This window comes from Centropristis striata, chromosome 8, assembly GCF_030273125.1.
Source record: "Centropristis striata isolate RG_2023a ecotype Rhode Island chromosome 8, C.striata_1.0, whole genome shotgun sequence".
Classification (NCBI taxonomy): Eukaryota; Metazoa; Chordata; class Actinopteri; order Perciformes; family Serranidae; genus Centropristis; species Centropristis striata.
Genome location: NC_081524.1, coordinates 31,410,315 through 31,432,485, shown reverse-complemented (window position 1 = coordinate 31,432,485; position 22,171 = coordinate 31,410,315). Strand labels below are relative to the sequence as shown.

Sequence of the window (22,171 nt, the reverse complement as noted above, 5' to 3'; positions counted from 1 at the left end):
ATGCATTTGCTCTCTAGCAGCAGAACATTACCTCTTCCCATAGAAATATAAAGTTATTGTGTTTTATTATATTCCAGTCCATCACCCTCTAATTTTGATGATTAGGTTTGGTGCAGCAAAATGTAAATATTTGCATCTGATTCGCTTTATATTTATGTGATAGCGAGGAGCAACATGAATTCATGACACATCCTGCTTCAATATATCCATTAAATCATCCCAAATCATTGCTAAATTCTAGGATTTGTACCTTGATATAAAGTGTAGAATCATCTGCTCCTTTTTTACTTTTATACCCAAAGAGAATGGAACTCAAATAAGGCAATCACAGCAAGACTGCCGAATGAGATTGTTGTGTAGCAATTTTGATAACCCAGGCGGATAATCACAGTGACATCTGTCCCCAAGCCACATTGTCAGAAATAATTGAGCCTGACTAGGTAAATTGCATTGTCCTCTGACACACACACATTTTACTGGAATTGTTCCAAAAACACAATGCATCCAGATAAATATTCCCTTTTTTTCCTCTCCTCAGCATTTATTGGGAGGTGTTATACTGGCTGCTGACGTGAACAGCACAGCCCAGCCCCTGTTATAATGTGAGAGAAAAAGTCCACACGCAAAGACACAGGCTACAGAGTGGATCAGCGGCGCAGATGCATCAGGTGCGCAACAGGACAAGACTCCAAGACGCACAGTGACACCATGCTGCAGAGTGAAGTAGATCGCTGTTTATATTATACGCATCACTAATGTGAGGTTTAAGAATAAAGCGGATGATTTACAGAAACATTTAGACACAAGAAAGCGAAAAGAGTGCGCTCATGAAGACGCACCGGACCACAAACCTTTGCTCTTAAAACTGTCATGAAGCAGAAGGACGCAGACCTCTTATAGGTCATTTTGCAACGTTTCAGGTTCATCTAAAGGGGAAAAATAAATCATGAACTTATCGGAGTCTGTTTGGCTCTTTGACGAGCCGTGGAACCTCAGCAGAGCGGAGGAAGAGGACCAGAAACTTTTATTCGGGATCGGCACGGATAATTTCATCACACTGCTGGTTTTCGGGCTCATCTTTACGCTCGGGGTTCTGGGTAACTCCATGGTGATCACCGTGCTGGCCCGGAGCAAACCGGGGAAACCACGGAGCACCACCAACATATTCATCCTCAACCTGAGCATAGCAGACCTCTCCTACCTGCTCTTCTGCGTCCCTTTCCAGTCCACCATCTACATGATGCCGATGTGGGTCCTGGGCGCATTTATTTGCAAATTCATTCACTATTTCTTCACCGTGTCCATGCTGGTGAGCATCTTCACCCTGTCTGCCATGTCCGTGGACAGATACATTGCCATTGTGCACTCCAGAAAGTCCTCCTCTATCCGGGTGGCGAAGCACGCTCTGATCGGGGTGGTGGTGATTTGGATACTGTCCCTGGCCATGGCTGCGCCCGTCATGTATTACCAGAACATTTCACACGTTCAGAATCACACGTTCTGCTGGGAAATGTGGCCAGATCCAAACCACAAGAAAGTCTATGTGGTGTGCATGTTTGTGTTTGGTTATGTGTTGCCTCTGCTGCTGATTTCCTTCTGTTATGCAAAGGTAAGGAAAGATTTTCACACGGGTCACTGAATAATTGTGGACATTTTGTTTGGAACTATCACACATATATCTTACATCTATTTCCTTGATTACAGGTTTTAAATCACTTGCACAAAAAACTAAGAAATATGTCCAAAAAGTCAGAGGCATCAAAGAAAAAGGTATGTATGAAGCTGTTTTTGGAGGGGTTTGTTTCATAAATTACAGCTATGTGTTGGCAAAGTTGTCTGACAGTAATAAACACTGGATACCAGACGAATGGGCTCATTTGTTACCTATTGACACCAATTCACATGATTTAAAATGATTAAAAATGTAAATGTGAAATGGCAAGATTAGTTCATAGTCTGTAAAAACAAATCTGAAAATAATACCTACATCAAGTGCCTGACTGATATTGTTTTTTGCAGCTGATACTGATTTCTGAAAAGAAAACTCACCAATTACTGATATGGTGGCCAATATAGTGAATCTCCCTTAATCACCCTCAAAATACACTTAAAATATATTTGATCTAAATAGAATTATGTGTGACTGGAGAGGCATTGCATCTGTCCACCAATTAAAGTTTTCATATTTTTATTGTACATGTTTTTGTGTCTATTTGATCTTATTTGCTTTTATTTTTTTACTCTGCTCTGCTGCGCAATTAATACCACCTGTGTAGTATTGTATCCTTCACCTCAGTGCAAATAAACTAAACTCAGTGATGTGGATTTGTGCACCAATATAATCATGCAGAGGTACTCAGTAGGCTTCTTTCCAAAGCAAATAACTTTATCAAAGAATATTTTAAATTATTATACATCATATATACAATACTGTATGTTCACTATCAGTCAATTGCTGACCCTTTAAATATAGAATAAATAAAAAATAAAATAACAAACACCATGTAAAATTCACCCAATGCATCATTTCTACATCATTTCTATGTTCTGAAAAAAGTTTTCATATTGGTGCATGTAAGTACACATGCACACTAATACTGACAGATAACGATATGTCAGTGATAGGCCAATATCGGATGATAATATCAGTCGATTTAACTCTACTTGAATCACTGAAAATACAAATTGTTATTGTGATTTACAAGTGACCTCCTAAACCCAACTCAGTATTACAGAATTATCTACCATGATTTTTAAGTTGTACCTTTACCAAAATATCCTCCATCTATTTGTATATGTGCATTTCATATACTAAGCAGCTGCTTTTTCTTCTCTCGACATATGATTGGATTCACAGCAGGGGTCAGTGGCCTTTAGGACGATATATATCACAGCTACACTGACCCACAGACCTGCACACACTATTCAGCAAGGGGCTAGTCAGCCTGCAGCCTTTCCTCCAATTCAACAGGCAGTCTATTGGAAAACAATGTCCATTGTCTCTCTCTTAGGGCCGAAATGATGAATATTAATGTTATAATGCTTACTGTTAACTGGCACACTTGTGCAAAGTGGCCAAAAGACGATGTGCAATCAAACCTCCATATTGCCTTCATTATTCCTGGTGGAGGTCATTTAGTTTTCTCTGAGAGCCAGTTATCTGCTGATGTCTGTCTGTCTGACCGGTGTCCTTCACAGCTGGTCAGTTCTGCAGTACGATCTGTGCTATGAAACCAGGAGTGCACACTGCTGGTCCTCTGAGAAAAGAGGAATTGACGTGAATGTGAATGTGAATGTGAATGTGAATGTGCATGTGCTTTGATGTGCACCTCTCTTCTTTTATTGCATGGGGCTTAAAAGAGGAATGTATATTATGATGATTTACGGCGGTCACTGTGCAAAGTACTGACGGAGAATACACAGAGGGAATGCTACACCGTCAGCTCGGTGACAAACGGTTGGCAAACAGCACATTAAAGCCAGACTGTGATACATAAATTACCTGCTACTGTTAAACTATAACTAATGTCAGAATGGACTGTTTACACACAAATCTGTGTAAAGTATAAACAACCTGAGTGATTTATTTCACATTAAAAGCTGCGACATGTAGATGTCCTTAGCATGGTGCCAAAATCTGTGTTTCCTTTGCAGTGTCTCTGTTTTTGTCCAGGGTGTTTTGGATGATAAGATGACTTATGTACAATATAGCAGGATATAGTCTGCCCCTTGTTTAATCTGCATCAGGAGCCAAATAGATCATCTAATTGTTATTTTTGTGTTTTATTTACCCTCTATTTATGCCATAAGATTAGTTAGGTATGCAAATCTTACAGATCAATGAGTGCTTTGAAGAGGATTAGAAATAAGCTGCAATGTTAAAGTCATCGCTCAGAGCTGTTTTCACTCTCTTCCATGGTGTGAAATGAAGGTGAAGGTGCTGCCAGGAAAACCTCATTTTTAAGAGGGAACAGGTTTTGACGTGACACCTGTTGTGTCACGGGTCTCTGTGACTCCCTGTCTGCTTTCTCTCATTGTTGTAAAAAGATAACCTGGCTGTTCTGTTGGATACCTTGTGTCAATCTGTCCCAGTCTTATGTCATTGCTGGTCAGTGTTACCTATTAACTCTACAGTGTGTCTTTCTGGCTGTTACCAGTGTATCAGTGATAGTCCTCATGATCCATCTTAAAAAATTTTTGGGTGAGGACAGTTTGAAATATGAAGCTACAGCCAGTTTGACTGGAAAGTGTTAGCCTGGCTCTGTCCAAAAGTAACAACATCTGACGGCTGTAGCTCAGCGGGTTGTCCTCTAATTGCCCTGGTCACATCAGAAGTGTCCTTAAGCAAGACACTGAACCTGAATTGTTTCAGATGGTCAGTGTTCTGCATGGTGGCCTGCTGCCATCTGTGTGTATATGTGTGTATGAATGTGAGACAAATGTGCCTTTGATAAGTGCTTCATAAATGCAAACAAACACATTCTCACCTCTAAACCACTCCACTACATTGTTTTTGATGAATCCATCTAGAAATGATTTGCGATTGACTGGTGTCCAGTCCAGGGTGTTATCCACCTCTTGTTCATGGTCTTCTGGGATCAGCTCCAGCCTCCCATCTCCAAACCAAAATGGAAAAAAAGTTGACTTAAGGACGGTTATGTAAGGGACTACTTCTTGGCCGGAAGCAATGACTTCCTAAAGTTTAAGCTGTTGGCCTTAATGACAGGACTTCAGAACATCACAGTTTCTCTTCAGCTGTTGTACAAATGAAACAAACAAGCTATAATGTGTTAATTAGTGAGCTCAGACAGGGAGTGGTTGCTTGGCGCACCCACTCTGGCTCCTTGCTATCTCTCTAAGAAATAGACATCAGATTTCAGTTAAATCATCTTCTGTCACTTCTCACAATGTACAATAGTTTCTGTGGTCCTGCCATCTCACTCCGAACTCTTCATATACTGATGCTTGGTCAGTGACCACCAGCACAAGGAACCCTTAAGCCAGTGTTTGAGATGCACTGGGCTTTCCATTTACTCCCGTAAAAACCCATCCACATCAATATTAGACACTTAGATGTAACCTTTATGGTAGTTGGGAGAGGTTCCCCCGGACTTCGCCTCCGGAGACTGGTGTTTCAACACCGCCATCTCGTCAGCTACCAACCATTGTGCCCCTTGCCATCAGATATGGATGCACAAGTAACCCTTTAGCATCAGTTTCGGACATGTAAGGGATAACAGGTCAATTCCCGCTTGTTACATGCATATGCTTTTCACAATCAACTTCCATCTTCAATAAAACCTCTCGGTTAAGGTTAAAAAAGTTAAAAGTTAAAAAAAAAAAACAACAGGGTCGAGGTTAACAACAACACTTTCTACTTTACTACTAACAGTTATATCGGTGACGTTGCTGACGTAGAACTTGCCATATCTATTTATAAGTTGACTTCAAATAACAACATTGACTCTTGGTTTCACACAGGACACAACCACAGCTCTCCCTTGCGCTCTTTATATAGTGTCTGTTGCTTCAGTGTCATGGATGGGTTTACATTGGGGTTAATGGGAAGCCAGTTGCATTTCATACAGATGGTAAAGGGTATGAGATGCCGAGGGCCATGACAAAGTGTTTCTTTTTATCTAACAAATTGGAAGTGAAACCTTTAGACAGGGCAAGGCTAGCTGATTCCACCTGCTTCCAGTGTTTGTGCAATGCTATGCTAACTATCCCGGACAGTGTTGCTAACTCCTCAGTAAGGATAGTAGCTATTGGCTGTCCTAAAAGTCGCTCGAAGTTGCTAAATGACACAATAAAAACACCCTAAATATGTTTGGAACTGCAAATGCACTGTCTTCTGTCACAATTCCAAACACAACTCCTTTATCTGGCCTCAGGACTGGTAAAAGTGATCCAAAAGAGACAGACTGTAAGCCAGCCAGCGGGGACTTCGCACATGCGCGATTTGCAGACTTGACGCTGAGGGGTTAACATCCCCTGCTCTGTGACTGGGAGAGACTCCTGCAGGAGGACTGGGCTGTTCTTACTTAAGAAGAGTAAGAACGAGTCTCCAATAACACCAGAAAAAGTCACTAGATTTGTCGCTAGTTGCTTTTGAAAAATAGTCGCTAGGGGGGTCTGAAAGTCGCTAAATATAACGACAAAGTCGCTAAGTTGGCAACGCTGATCCTGGATGTAGCTTCATATTTACTGTACATATATGAGCCTGAAATCTTCCATTCAACTCTTTCCAAAAAGACAAATACGCGTATCTCCCAAAATATCATACTAATTAAGCCTAAACTAGGTTGTTGTCTCAAAGGGAAATTATAATGCAGTAATGGTAATTCTGAATCAGAGTAGTGATTATGAGGTTGGTGTCTTGTTTGCAAGCTCATTAGGGCCACGGGGCATCGCACCGAGCACTACTACTGTGAATTTTTTCTTCTTCCTCTTCCGGACACAATTTCGTCACGCTACTCGGACAAATTATATATCAAAACATGCGGTTTTATCTGGATTGGTGTGCTTCTCTACGGAATACAAATTTTTTCACGACGTAAGTAGGACGCACAGATGCGCCATCAACACGTATCAACAGCCCCATTGACTCCTATATTAAAAACACAGGAAGATTTCTGTAGAAAAGCATATTTAACAGTTTTTCAGATCACTCTTAAAAAGCTGTTTCTTCATTTTTCTTCAGAAAAAATATATGTAGCTGTTCAGGAAGAACTCAGGACGCTCAAAGTGAAGTCGGATCAATGAAAGGCATTATGGTTTTGCCAAAAATGTTCGGGGGCCAGAAATTCCAGTCTGTCCACCTCTGGCTGCTCTCACTGTGGTGGAAGATTCCACAGCTGTTAATTTCCGTTGATTGCTCTGCTCTGATTGGTCGACCCCAAAGCCTTTAATCCTTTCATCCATCTCTCACAGAAAGAGAGAACCAGACACACGCATGCACGCACGCATGCATGTGCGCGCGCACAAACACAGACAGGCACAGGTAACTTTACTGTTTTATTGTTTGAAATCTCTGAAGAGATTCTCATCATAGTGTACACACACCGGCAGTAGCCCCCGTGACCCTTTCAGAATTTCCCCAGAGGAAATTTTCTAGTTTCATATGCTGTCCAAAAACATTAGCTGACCTGTCATACAAGCAAGGGGTGCTTTTCACAAAAGATAAAATGACACAAATGAATGCATCAGGCCACATAGCATCTTTATTGGAAAGCAGGGAGAAGTGTTTAATCAGTAGTTTGTGTGGTTCACTTAAGTGTGTGTAGCTCTCCAACAGACCTGTGAAGTATAATGTCAGAGACAGCTGGGGAGAGCAAGGTTACTCCCACTGATGTTGTGAAATACATCTCCACGAACTTGTTATCACCCTCAGTCAGACAGCCTCCTAAAGCCTAAAGTCAAGCAAGATACTCAAAAGCCAAATCTGAAAAAAATACAAGTAGTAAATCTTCCTTAATCTCTCTGTAAGGCCCTCGGGCATAGATGTGACAAATCCATCTCATAAAAATCTCTGTTTCCGTCTGGTTTTATGTCATGTTAAATAAGAAGAAATATCTTTGTTTTCTTCTATGGCCCCCGGTTAATGTCCTTGGGAAACTAGGGAGTTTTGGGGGTTCATTTTACTTGGCAAACAATTATATTTTTAATGGACTCTCAGCGCAGAACCAGAGGTTAAAAAGCCAGTAATTAGTACTGTAGATTTAGGAGACCAGACGGAGAACACAGATGGTTATGGATAATTTCGAAAAATGAATATTTGGCCAAGTCTTCATGAAATAGTTTAACAGCATCTGTAAACTGAATTAGGGAGGTTCTAATGACCAAAACGCTTCACAGACTAATCTGCTTGCTGCTTTGACTGTTACTATCCAGAAGGAAGTGTTACTATGCTGACTGAATTAATTAACAGTGTCACTCAGCATCACATAATCATTTCTCAGTAGCTTCATTAGTAATTTAAAGGGACATTTTAAAAATAATTGTGATGGGGGTTTGGGGACCCCAAGGCTTTTGAGCAGTCATTTCTTTCCACAAATAACTTCATAAAACCCGATTTGAAAACATTTTAGGACCGTTTTACTTCATATTGGACGAAGTCTCAAGATAATTTTGGGAACCAAGGGAGGTTATTTTTTGGGACAGTTGTATTTATATTCGTCTGCAGGATAACAGAAAAACTACTGTCCAGTAGCTGCGCCCCAAAGCATACAACGCTTTATCTTATTTATGCTTTACTCTGAATGTGATTAGAATTTACAAAATTATCATTGTATATAGAAAAAGACTTGACATTAACAATTAAAACCATAAACTAATTTTGGCAATGTGAACTGATATAATAAATGAAGTAAGAAATAAGGTCTTTTCCCTATTAACTTACATACAAACTGACTTCTTTTTGCAACCGGTGGTGTCGCCCCCTGTTGGTCGTTAGAAAGAATGCAGGTTTTTAAGTACTTCTGCATGTGCTTCACTGTTCTTGCCCAGGGGTTGCCGCTTGAACATGTATTAACCCATTGAAGCCTGGAAAGCGGATATGTCGTTTTGTAGTATTTGTATAAGCTCTCAAATACTTTTTGAATTTCATTTCTAAAAAAAAATCTATTATTTAGTAGAAGCGTTGACACTTCTGTTGAATTTCCAGAAAAACTTCAGGTTTTAGGGGCTTATTTTAAAATCGCCCAGCGGTTTTACAGGCAGGTTTTACAGGCAGTTTTTACAGCCGTTTTAGGCTTCAATGGGTTAAGTTGTCCTGATCCTGATGTAAACTATATTTAGACCCTCCTCCAAACCCAACCAGTCTTACAGCTGCAATGCATTCTGGTCTAATGAAGCAGAAAATTGGCACCTTGTTAGAGTGATGGAGCTCTCCCGGTGCAATATCAAAACCTGATGATTATGAGTTTTCAGTTTCACCTGGCTGACATATTTCCTGCAACAATTTTCATTGTGGCTGAACTAGAAATCACCTCAGCAAGATCTGTATACAAACATGTAGGCCGTTATTATGGAAATAGGAGGGTAGTTCAGCAACAAAATGATTTCCAGAACACAGAAAGAAGAACGAGAAAAAGTCTATCTTGTTTCCTGATAGCTAGCTTCCATCACTTGAATACTAGCAAAACCGTGATACACAAGAGGATGGATCATTGTAAACTTAATATCTCAATGTTAAAATTACTTCATGAAAGCCTTTAATCAATTACTTGGTGCATTGCAGTGACCAGTCAAGAGCTTCCCACAAAACAGGATTAAAAGTAGAGAGAGTGCGCTCAAGAAGAGAGGCTGGAAGCCATGCATTTTATTAGTTCTGCCTTCCTGTGCCGATGCTTCTATTTATATTAGCCTAACTGATGGCTCTCAGCGGGTGGAGGTGAAGATATGAATGTGTCACAGAGGCTATCCAAACAAAGCATGGTTATTAACATGCTGCTCTGTGGGAACCTCTCCGTGGTTACTCTGCTTTTGTGTATGTGTGTGTCTGTATGTGTGTGCGTTTTGTTGCTCTATTATAGTCGGCCTGATATCTCATTCCAATATTGACCTTTCATTTCAAATGGGATACAGTCCACTCAATGACATTTATCTCTGATATGATCGATAAGGTTTACTGTAAAACTGATCGATGCTGCACTCCACTGTGAGAATTTCACTTTGAAATGATGATCATGAAGCACTTCATCCGCCTGCACAAACATTTGCACAGACATGTTATCATTATGGTCATACAGCTTATCAGTGGAGACCCGTTAGAAAGTTTGGAAAGCTTTCTGATATACTGACTTTCTTCTGTTTTTATTCTACTGCTTCATTTACTGAATTGATTATGGCTTTTTCTTTGGCCACTTGGGGAGAGCACAAAAAACTGACACAACATTGATATATCATCATCATGTTAAGAAGTTGTTAATGTGTTAGTACACAGTCAGCTGTTTACACATCCAGCACACATTCATATTCAATGGAACTCCATGGTATTGGTTGGTAGTCTAAAATGACCCGAACCACTCTGATTGGCAATTTGTTGGCGCAAAAACGAAATGCAGGAACAGGAACCATTATTTTTATTGAAACACTGGATTTCACTACTCTAACACAACAAACTCTCCCTGCCACTCCTTTCTCCAACTCCCCCTACCTTTCCATAAAGTTGTCAAGCATTGATAATAAACATCTGAGCCTGTCAGTGGCAAAACAAGCACTTTTTGTGGACATCCATTACTGGTGCAAAGTTGTCCCTTGCAATACATTGTAGCTTGTTTTACAGCTAAAAATTGTCCCCATTATACGCTTAGACATAAAACACACAACAACAAAAAATCCCTTTTATGTCCAATATTCACTCTCCTTTTAGCTCTGTTTTTGGTCTCTCAAGTCCTGAGGGAAATATCCGGCCCTTTAAATGCTCCATTATGTCACCGAGCTGCTTTTCCACAATTTAACTCTGTGTGTCTGACCTTTGGTGAAAGGCAGGTAGTGTACAGTGGATCTATTAGAGCGTTTTCACTGAAATCAGCTTCCGATTGCTGCTGCAAATGATGCTGATAAGAGCAGTGAGACTAAACCAAACAGTGAAGGTTGGATGGCAACATAACCCTGCCTTTTCAAGCATCGTATAATCTCACATCCACCAACTAAAGCAGAAAGCACATTGTGAGACTCTACTTTTCTATTCTACACTTTCCTGAAATGTTTTGTCCCTTTTGGTACAAAAAATGATAAAACATCTTATTAACATTATAAACCCAAGTTGTGTTGACATTTATTTTAAAGTAAAGGAACTTTAGGAATTCAGTAATTTTAATGTATAAAGTGTCACACAAGGCATTTGAAACTTCTAGTGCAGCCAAGATTGCATCTTGAAATATTTCACTTTACAGAATTGTGTGTTTCCATAAAACATTGTCAAACTATGTGTGTTTCTTCTGAGCTACTGAAGAGGAAATGTAGTGGGACTATTAGAAACTTTAGATTCGATTGGCCGTCTCTAAATCTTGTTACCTTGGCAGCTTCAAATATGGCAGCATCAGTCCAACATTTAAAGCCTGCATGTCAAATGTCAGCATGTATGTTATAATTTCTGCATGCATTTAATTATGTCCCACTTTTGTGCTTTGCTGTGTTTATATATATATATATATATATATATATATATATATATATATGTCTGTCAGTCACATCATCTGTGTGATTTCTGGTTAGATTTGACTTCTTTTATCCATCACTTCTAACTTGGTGGTTAATTTCAGGCTCCTCAGTATTTTTTATTTATTTTCGGTTCTATGATGGAAGTAATTAGTTCAGGAATAAATCCACTTGCTACATAGATATGCAGTGGAGGAGCTCAGCAGATCAGACAGCATGTAATTATTTTTTTTTATTTTTTATGATGATGACACCCTTCAGCTGTAGCCTGTAGGCTCTACTGATAGTCTTGCTTGAACTAATAACCTTCACCACTTTCCTCTTAGGCATTTCATAAAATTGGTTTCCCATAATTGCCACATGAAGATGTATGATGAATCACATTTGTGATCATTTTGGTGTTATTTTTGTTTCTTATATAAGGATAGTGAGTGATCATATTTGTGTGATTGTTAAACACAGAAAGACCCTCTAGCTGTGTAGACATGTATGAGACGAGAACTGTACTGTATGGATTAATCACAATTTCCATTATTTCATTGTCATCCACAAGTGTGCCATATTATCTACAGAATGTACTGCATGAGTGAATAACTTTCATATGGGTGTGATTTAAACATCTACAGTAGTATAGCTGCTCAGTGAAATGTCAGGATTGATTTGGTGCTGCTCAGTTCAATGTATTACAACTAAAAGCTTTAAAAGGCTTTGGACTAGAATGAAAGTGAATGCATATAGGTCCACTGCATCTAATAAAGAAGGAACTGCAGTACAGTTAATATTAATCAAGCCAAAGCTGCACTGATCGATATTTTATATTAACAATGGATTGAATGATTATGTGAGGCATGGAAGAGGTCACTCTTTGTATAAAAACCCATAGGTAATTATTACCAAGTAGTAAAGCTAAAAGATGCCTGCAACATTAAACCCAAATGCCCTCCCAGCACCACATGGTAGATGGGAAAGCTGGTGAACATATTGGATAATTTAGTGGCTAATATGCCAGATATTTTTTTGTTGGAGTTGGTAAAAAGAGCCAAAAGGAATAGAATATTAGACAAATGCCTGAAGCAAGACTCCAAATGCTAATGTTGCTCTATGACTGCAGGAGGAAAAAAACCCTTAATGCAGCTTTAAGGAAGATATAATGTGACTTTTTGCTTGGCAGACACATCGCATACATGCATCGTCTCAATAACAGTAATAAATACCAAGAATGCAGTACACACACACACACACACACACCTCGCAGTGTTATTGTGTATTTAACATGAACATGATAATGAAATGTTCTATTAATGTCAGTACATGGTAAAAAAAATATGCATATTTCGGTGATATCCTTCATATTTTTGCCTCGAAGTTGGCATTAAATCTCATAATTAGTATTTAAAAAGTCTTAAAAAATCTTTTAACTTGCTGAACCCTGGGTTGAACCCTGGGGGAACTGTTAAACCTTACAGTCTCATTTCACCCAGGAAGTGCACTCTATTAAACCATAGCGAAAACAGTATTACGGTGTGTTCAGACCGGACGCGTAGCGAATTTTCGCGTCGCGTTACTCGCGCGAGTTGATCGCGCAAGTAGTTGAATTTACTCGCGTCACTCGCGCGAGTAAATAACTCGCGAATTTTCGCCCAAGAGACTATTTAGCTAATACTAATGCTAACTTTGTAGAGAAGTAGCTACAACAGATAGTTGAAATCACATTGTCACAACTTACCAGGCAGACCGGTGACCTCACTCACCCTCCTCCAGGCAAGATCTTTATGGTTCCGGTTGCGGTAGGAGGGTGATGATGTGTCAAAAAGCTCGGGAAGCCCACAGACCGCAACAATAAGTTTCTCCTCCATTTTTCCGGAATAGGCGGGTTCCCGGGATGCATGACGTCACTGTCGTCCAGAATCTCAATGCTGATAGGCTGTCCCGACACAGCGTCACGCGAATATTTCGCCAAAGTTGAATTTATTGAACTCACGCGAATTCGCGTTGTTTCATTCGCGCCGCGACATTCGCGTCAATCGCGGCATTTGCGTCACCGGCAAAAATTTGCGTCTATTCGCGTGTTTGCATTGCCTTTGTATGTAATCTTGTCGCGCGAAATATTCGCTACGCGTCCGGTCTGAACACACCGTTATTCAGTGAAAGTAACACAAAAATGAATTTCAGCAGTTGTTGCAAGGTAAATGTGTAGTCCGCTGATAATAAAAGGCAGTTTTGCTGAATCATAGCACTACTTATAACTTATAGAGCAGCAGCAGAAAACAGAAGGATGTTATCCAAGAAAATAATGTCTCAAAACTCTCTCTTATCTTCTGAATGAGTCTTAAACATGAGTACAACATTCATTTTGTTACTGTTGTCCCTGAAGGCACTGACTAAATCATTCTGTTTCCTGTGCTCCATCTGTGACTTTTTAGACTGCTCAGACGGTCCTGGTGGTGGTGGTGGTGTTCTGCCTCTCTTGGCTCCCGCATCACGTCGTTTACCTGTGGGTGGAATTCGGGACCTTCCCGCTGAACCAGGCCTCCTTTGTGTTACGAGTGGCCGCTCACTGCCTGGCGTACAGCAACTCGTCGGTCAACCCGGTCATTTACGCCTTCCTGTCAGAAAACTTCAGGAAGGCTTACAAGCAGGTGTTCAAATGCCAGATCGGATCCAGTGACTCCCCGCTCAATGACATCAAGGAGATCCGCAGCAAAGTGGACACTCCACCGTCGACTAACTGCACCAACGTCTGACCTTGACAACAAGGTGTGGATTGTGGATGGTCGCGTGAAATGAAAAATGGCAACCATCATTCTGAAACTCAATGTAAAGTCATAGTGACAGAGCCATCAGGCATGTTTGTGGATTCTTTTATGTTAAGCGCTTGGATATTGCTACAGCTGTACTGTTCCACATAAGCACTGTTCATTCCTGGACCAGAGGAGATGCTGCAGGGCAGGCTTACTACCTATTTCATCCATCTGTTATCTGTTATCTTCTTTCATAATTAAACCTGTGGAGTTTGAATCTCAGGAAAAACTCAAAAGTGAAACTCATTTTGATTGTAAATAGTATTTACATATGGCACATTACGATATATATTTACAAGCCAATAAAAAAAAGGTCACTGTACCTTCAGACTTAAAAAGTATTAAAAAATCTCAATTGGTAGAGTTTTTTTAAAGATTATTTTAATGTATGATATCAAATCACAGCATGATCACCTGCTGAAGTACAACTCTTGTTTGAATGTATTTTCTGTCTAAAAGACAGTGTTGAGCATTGCTTGCTAACATTTTACCGAATTGTGATTATGTTTTGGTTATGAGTAATGGATTATAATTATTAGGGGCTACATGAGGTCTGGACCTAAATGCACACTTCAAGAGACAGGTTATCAGTGTAAACACAAATCTTTTATTGATTACAGCTGGTGTAATGTGCAGAGGGAGGGGTGGAGTGTCTTTCCAGGATCCAACAGTGGCAGGTGAGGCGACAAGTGCTCAGGTGCAGGGAACAAAGTCTTTTGTTTGGTGTCTACCATTTGGTAATGGCAACGCCGCATCAGCACGTGGAGAGAATGGATCTTGCAAGTTAACTGAAACGACTGGATAAGCACAGGGTAGCAAGCAACAGGCAGGCAGATAGGCAGGCAATGCAGCATGAAGCACGATGATCTAAAGCAATGTAGAAAGCATTGAGGAGCATTACCCACACAAGCTAATTAGCAGTAGGAAGTAGCAAAAATTAATTTGTTGCACAAAAATGAAAACATATCTCTTAAAACGTATTCACAATATTGTAGAAAAGCAGCTTTTGCACACGCCTCCTCAATTACTATATTGCATATGTGGTGTGTTGCACACATTTGCTTACATTTTGTTGGTTCAGACAAACAAAAATGTATTATGTTTCTGAGAATACAGAAGTGCACAATAACAAATTACTAAAACCAGATAAAGATATATATATATATTTTGAACAGCGGCAGGAGCTGCTCTAAGTTCCTTTAGCCTGTGACACCTCTAACCTTCATAAAACTAATCTAAGAGCAACATTAAGGCTGTGTGTTTACGGGTGTGAAGTTTTGGTATCGTTAAAAGGTATGCTTGAGCTGTAATGTAAAGAGTAATTTTCTGATAATTTGCCCAGCACTGCCAACAAAAAGTCACCACTGTAGATAAGAAAAAACACTACCATCATCATTGCATTCAGTATGATTGAAGCCCTTTTTTGATGTAAATATTATGGACACTGAAGTTGGTATTCACATATGCCTGTAAACTCAGCTCAGTGCTTGTTTGCACCCTTTCTGGTAGCCGTCTTTAGTAAAGATAAATTAAAAAAAACAAAAGAACATAAAAACAATCTAACAGGAGATCCTGTAGACTAAATGAAGAATTCTAATGTGTATGCTATGTATGTGATGTGCCAATCCTCCACACAGCAGCTTTACCTCAGTATAAGAAAATCATTAAAACCAACAATATATGACCTTTAACTTGGACCTACAGTATCTCACAGTATTTTATGTACATTTATGGAAGTTGTGGACTTGAAGGAATCTATCGCATCCATGATTCACTTTTTATCTGAACAAGGATTCCAAGTTCACTTCAGTGTGGATTTTCAGTCAAGTGTGACATAGAGGGAGGCGAGTCTTCTGTGTGACTGAAGAACACAAACTTCATCCAGAGAGCAGGAACTAATCAATGTAATCAGCAGGCTCTAATCCTGCCTGTTAGCAAGATGTAAAAGTCATCAACTACTCCCAGAGAGACTTTGCTCATGACAGCACAGACTATACAGATGGTCATGCAGAATCATTCAGAATCACACAGGTCTGAGGACATTGTTGTTAAATGGAACATGTGCATATAACTGTAACCCGCAAACCGTACCACCACATATGTTGTTTGTTCCTACCTTCAAATATGACCCTAGGATTTCTGAAATTAGTGACCTGACTGGTGGCATGAGACCAACATGTCCTCATATAAACATAACAGTTGCCGTGTTAACCTTGCCGTTAACTCTGTGAAATGGCCGCAGTTACATTTAGGCTAAAGAACTACTCCCCCAAAACTACATTGTTCGGCATTATAGAAGATAGTTAACCCTTAATAGGGCACTCATTGAAATACTTGCAAATTCCAAATTTCAACATTGGATAATATTATATCCAATATTATATAATAATAATATTGGAGGATATTACATACTGCCAGAATGTGTAAAAAAACCTACAAAAATAATATTTTGAGAAAAACATTTACGAGATTAAAGTGGCAAACCTACGAGAAAAAAATGCACAGATTTATGAGATTTAAAGTGGTGAATCTGGGAGAAAAAAGTTGCTTTTCCCCACTTTTTTCTCATAAATCTGCAACTTTTTTTGCACAGATTTACCACTTTAAATCTCTTAAATCTGCGACCTTTTTTCTTGTAGATTTGCCACTTTAAATCTAGTAAATTTGCAACTTTTTTCTCGAAATATTACCTGAAGTTACCAAATATAGTTCTTTGCCTGATAAAGGGTTAAAAAACTGCAATATGTGAGTTAGTGACATAGCTAATGTAACTCCATGAAGTGTTGCATTGGTGACCTAAAAAATTATTTGTATTCACACAGGACATGAGTGTCATTCTCCTAGGTGAAAATGTTTGTTTCACCCATTCACCACTTTCCCACCCTTTTAGTTTTTTAAATACTGTGTCCTTGCTTCCCCCTTTACTTTAACACTCACTTCACTTCTGCCTTTGTGTCTGTTATAATTACGACAGACACCAGAGGGCACCATTAACTGCAAACATAAATATGGGTCATATTAAGGTGCTCTATAAACAACACATTTGGTCGAACTTTTGGGAAGAACAGTGTCATATTGCAGCAGTAGCAAGGAACATGGCTATTTGTTGGTGAGATTATGGTGGACTCATGATGCTGTGAGAATTATTGGAATTTCTGTGGCAGATATTACAGACGAGGAACACAAATTGTGTTGTTTCCTTTTACCCATATAAAAGCACATGAACAAAAAAAATGTTTCTTACAGTGAAGACTTTAGAGTACAGCCCATACATTACAGTGTAATTATTACTGTTGATGGGGAACAAAACATTAGCCCTAATATGAAGAAGGGTGTACCTCCACAGCTTTAGCTAAAGTTGTCTTTGACTGTTTTCTGGAGAATAGTCATGTAGTTTTTGGATTTAACAGAACCAACAAATCAAAACTGATGTTACGGAAGAACTGAGACCAGCTTTTATTTCCTGTCCTACAGTATTATGTTCAAAATTACAAGCAAGTTCAATGTCAAGTTAATTGAGATATTCATAAATCCAATAATGGCAAGTCAAGGTTGCAAAGAGGTTCATTTGGTACACTGCAAAAAAGCCAACTTGTATTTTTTGGCCTAAAACAGTGATTTCATTTGGTAAAACTTGGAAATATAAATTACTGACATAGCAAAGCAAGCCAGTTGTATGCTCAAAAACAAGTTGGTGAGTTATTGTTACTTATATCTTTAAGTTGGGGTTCAAAAACAAGGGACAATACTTCTGCTAACTCTTATTTCTTTGTTGTGAAATTCGGTCATTAGCAAAAGCTAGCGGCTAACTGATGCTAACGGCTAACTGATGCTACCGGCGCTGCTTGTTACAGCTACAAGAGTAGCCATTAGCGTATCAATGCTAACTCAAAATTGTGGTCACAACATTAGCTAACATTCATAGCGGCGTTACAATCATGCCAGAGAAATTCCGAGTTGAGCAAACTCAAAAACAAAACTTGAACTATTTAGTTTAATTATCCAACTTAAAATTTTATCGAAGTTTGTTGCCTTGAAATTTTGAGTTCACTCAACTTTTCTTTTTTTGCAGTGTATCGTACACTGAGGGCCGTGACAAAACGCTATCTGACTCGTTGGAAATCGATTTTGTTGTTTCAAGTCACTGACAAAATAATATTTTAATACTTTAATATGCAGCATTACTTATTCTGCAATAATCAAACATAGTAGCCTACGTTCTATCCCCCTGAGTAACAAAGTTTAATAGAAAACTGAATGTTGATCTTAATGTTAAAACCAATATTGTGTCAAGAGTAAATAAAATGAAAACGATTTACACTGTAATTTGTGGGCTGTATTTTAAAGTGTTGCCTTTAATTTTGCAAATACAACTTTCTGGACATCCTTCAGTTTTTAGTGGTAAAAAGGCAAAAAGATTTCTCTTTTAGGATGCCATTAAAAAGAGTATGTGAAAATAAACAGAGAGAATAAAGGTGCTTTTTGTTAGTGGAGCTTTCTTGATGGATTTTCAGTTTTTATTTATTCATTTATGTAGATGATCATGTTTGTACAGCTTTTCAGCATTTTACTGAGGTGTTCCTCGTGTTTTTTTTTCAGTCTTGATTCCTGTATTAATTGAGCTGTGTAGTTTAACTTAAGTAGAAAAAAAATCTTGTCTGTTTAATCTTTCTGTGCTTGAAAATGCAACATGTGAGAACCAGTTAAGGCTCTCTGGAGTACTAAATATCTGGATGGTATTTTGAAATATATCCAGGCTTTTGATTGTGTCTTTATGCAGTGCTTCTTATATTATACTATTATATTAAACGTTGTGGCATTTGAATATATTTTTTTTATTCCTTAAACAACACATGCCTTGCATTTTTCAAAACTCCTTCTTGCAAATGAAAATCTCTATAAAAAAATTGAACTCATTGAAGCCTTCGCTTCTATAAAAGGAGCTTTTCTTCAGCCTCACAGACACAAAAGCTCAACCCTCACCTCCCTCACTGTCAAAATGGGTTGTGGTCAAAATAGAGAAAATAGCAGTATATTCCCACCAGTTGGGTTCAAGCTCAGAATTTTGGTTTCGTTGATTACACACTAGTGTGGACCATTTCCTGGCATCAGCTCAACCCAATGATTCCTGAGAGGTCCGAGGAAACAGTCTGTCTCTTCCCATGATGCCTTGTACTGTGAATATCTAGCAACAAAGGGTCTTTTTCAGGGCAAGTATGCTTATGGTCCTGAATGAAGAGGGCAAGAGTTAAATAGAACTTCACCCTCATTATATTTTGTACATGGGAAAAACATCTGATATAGCTGATAATCTTTGGAATGAGAAGCAGGAGTTGTATCACAAGGGATATTTGGTCATTGACATAAAAATCAGGTCCAGAGGAAACAAGGGACATGGCTGTCCCTTGACCATTAACATTTTGACCAGAATTACAGAGGATGAAACCTTGTGGGAGTAAGTTGGAGATGTTTTCTTTTGTATTGGATCACACTGTGTTAGTGGGACCAGTTTTACATGCTGTATTGTTTCTGAGCTTATGTTAAAAAAAAACAACAACAATCTTACTCATTATGAGGGTATTTGTAAAGTCTTACAGTCTAGTCAGCTATAATCTAGCAGTACACTTTCAGAAATAATGTCTTGAATTTGTACCTTACGGGGTACAATGGCTTATCACTGATACAACATTCAAAAGCAGCTACAGAGCAGGATCACAACCAGCATTCAGGAAGAGTGACCATCTTTCTTGCTGAGGTCAAGGTATGTAAACAAACTACAAATGCTTGCCCCTAGTGCTGTCAGAGGTTAGGATAAGGTCAGGCCAATCATAGGGTTTTTCGACCAGAGCCAGTTCCCGGCCGGTGCCCGGCCAGTGCTTGTGTGGTTTGTGTTAGCTTGAGTTGCGAACCAGCTCTGAACTGTTTGCTTTTCCACAGGCTCTAGAGCCATGTCATTGCGCCAGAAGGCCATCTCCCTTAATTTCAATGGGTCCTTGGTGGAGAGGGTGGGCATGCTTCAAATTCTTTGGTATCCACATCAACAAGTGCCTGACCTGGACGCTGCATGCCAAGAAAATCAAGGCAATGGCTGTTTCACCTCAGATGCTTAAGGAAATTCTGGGTAAACCCTCAGATACTGAGTGGGGAACATCACTGCCTGGTATGGAAACTGAACAAAACAGGACCACAAGGCCTGGTAAAAAGGTAATGTTATTTGAGCTGAATATACAATAGGTTGTGCTCTACCTCGCCTCCCCTCTAAAACGACAATATAGGGCTTTTTCACAGGCAGTTAAATACATCAAATTTGCATTCTAGACTTCCCTTTGGTGATGAGTTTAACCTATAAGAACCCATGGTGACACCGGTGTAACAAACACTTTAAATCTAGAATCTCCCATATTCATCTTTATGCTTCACCTAAACTCATTAAATCCCAAAGCAACACATACTCAACACCCTGGTATGGTGGTCATGTGACTGTGACAAGTGACTTCTCCATAATGTGTGTGTGACTGGAAACAGAAATGTGAAAAAGTAGCTAATTTCAAAAAGCTTATTTTAAGTTTAAACCCATTTAACAACTCTTATCCGTTAATAGGGTGTCCTTTATAGCATTTAAGTTGTTCTGACCATATTTCCTGAACAAATTAAAGTCCCAATCTTTATATATGTTATGGAGATGCAAACAAAAAAGCAAATGGTTATTTGTTTTTATCATTGTTTTATTCTTATTTTGTTACTTAAAAACAAATCTGAAAAATAATTTATTTTTAAAAAGCACTATTAATGTCACAATTTTGATATATGTCGTGGAGATGTGAAGAAAAAGGCAAATTTGTGATTCTGTAATCAGAAATAAATGCATAAATGCCCAATGTAACGTATATGTCACATCACAGATCTTTCACATATAGGAATAGTATTTTTTGAAAAACATCAAAAATGTGTTCTATGTGGTCCACTTGTTCTGTGGTATATCCCCCATAAGGATTACTGGGTCTGGGTTCTTATGGGTTAAATGGCAGATTTCAAACTCGGGAAGGAGGGAAGGTTGATGGGTCGGACAAACGATGGACTTTCATCCAGGAGAACGGGGTTCGTGTCCTATGTGAAAACAAACAAGTCACTTCTGTGGCTCGTGGTTTGTGAATTGCATTATTTTTTACATAACTTCATTTTTTTAATGTAACTTACCTTCTTACAACGTAGCTTGCGTGGCTCATGTCACTCTTGTAACAATTTCACTGGCGACATTTACATACATTTATTTACTGTTTAAACTGTCTTTTGTAATGCCTAACCAGGAAGTTTTTTGCCCTAATAGGTCAGCAGTTTTGTAACCGTGAACCATACATGTATGTATAAAGACGTGTGTGTTATTTTTATAATGCTCCGCTCTGTACCATGAGCCGCGAAAAAGACCATGTGTCTTTATGGATGGTATTGACCAACAATCTATTCTGTCATTTAGGTTGGAGATCTTGTTGCTAAAGGATATTTACACAAGGTGCTTCAGGAATAAGGAGAGGCAAATCAATTCTTTTTAATGTCATCATTACTTTACGCTTTGACTGTATTGTCTTTGTTACACTAATGCCAAGGAGTTACTTATGGTTTCTGTCTGACATTTGCAGACATTTGAGTGATGATGGCAGGTTTTGTGAACGCCTCCGCTAGCCATAAGCTTGGGTTGAGCTGCACAGTTTGCTATGTTGAATCACTCCCACATATGCACTTTCTCTACAGCCTTCACTTATTCTATGATGATTGTGTAAGTAATGACCAAAGATTTTAGCATCCAAGGTCCTTCCTACATTATCCTTAGCATGACTCAAGCAGACGTTACTGTCATTCTATTTATATATATATATATATATATATATATATATATATATATATATATATATATATATATACATATATATAGATATATAAATATATCTATATATATATATTTTTTTTTAATCAATTTCTTTTCATGCAGGTTGCTGCAGCAACACAATAACTAGAAAGGCTCTTCTTAATGCAACAGAGATCTTTAAAATGTTACACTTAAACTCCAGAAAGAGATAATCATTTCCTTTCAGTAAATCTAAAAAACTGATTCTGCTTTCATTAAAGACATACAATCAGGACAGATACAGTAGTGTTCAAAATAATAGCAGCTCAATGTGACTAACCAGATGAATCCAGGTTTTTAG

At 38.8% G+C, this 22,171-nt stretch overlaps 1 protein-coding gene across 1 annotated transcript; it reads left to right on the top strand.

Moving 5' to 3' along the window:
* Nucleotides 1-675: 675 nt before the first annotated feature.
* On the top strand, nucleotides 676-14,591 carry LOC131976416 (galanin receptor type 1-like). Its single transcript, XM_059339442.1, has 3 exons — nucleotides 676-1,609; nucleotides 1,705-1,770; nucleotides 13,590-14,591. The coding sequence occupies exons 1-3, from the start codon at nucleotides 947-949 to the stop codon at nucleotides 13,908-13,910; spliced, it is 1,050 nt and encodes a 349-aa protein (XP_059195425.1). The 5' UTR covers nucleotides 676-946; the 3' UTR covers nucleotides 13,911-14,591.
* Nucleotides 14,592-22,171: the final 7,580 nt, after the last annotated feature.

Excerpts from the sequence above, each read along its gene's own strand:
- LOC131976416 (XM_059339442.1), top strand. The coding sequence starts at position 947 with ATGAACTTATCGGAGTCTGTTTGGCTCTTTGACGAGCCGTGGAACCTC. Across the intron at positions 1,610-1,704 it reads TTTCCTTCTGTTATGCAAAG|GTTTTAAATCACTTGCACAA; the intron begins GTAAGGAAAGAT and ends CCTTGATTACAG. Across the intron at positions 1,771-13,589 it reads CAGAGGCATCAAAGAAAAAG|ACTGCTCAGACGGTCCTGGT; the intron begins GTATGTATGAAG and ends GTGACTTTTTAG.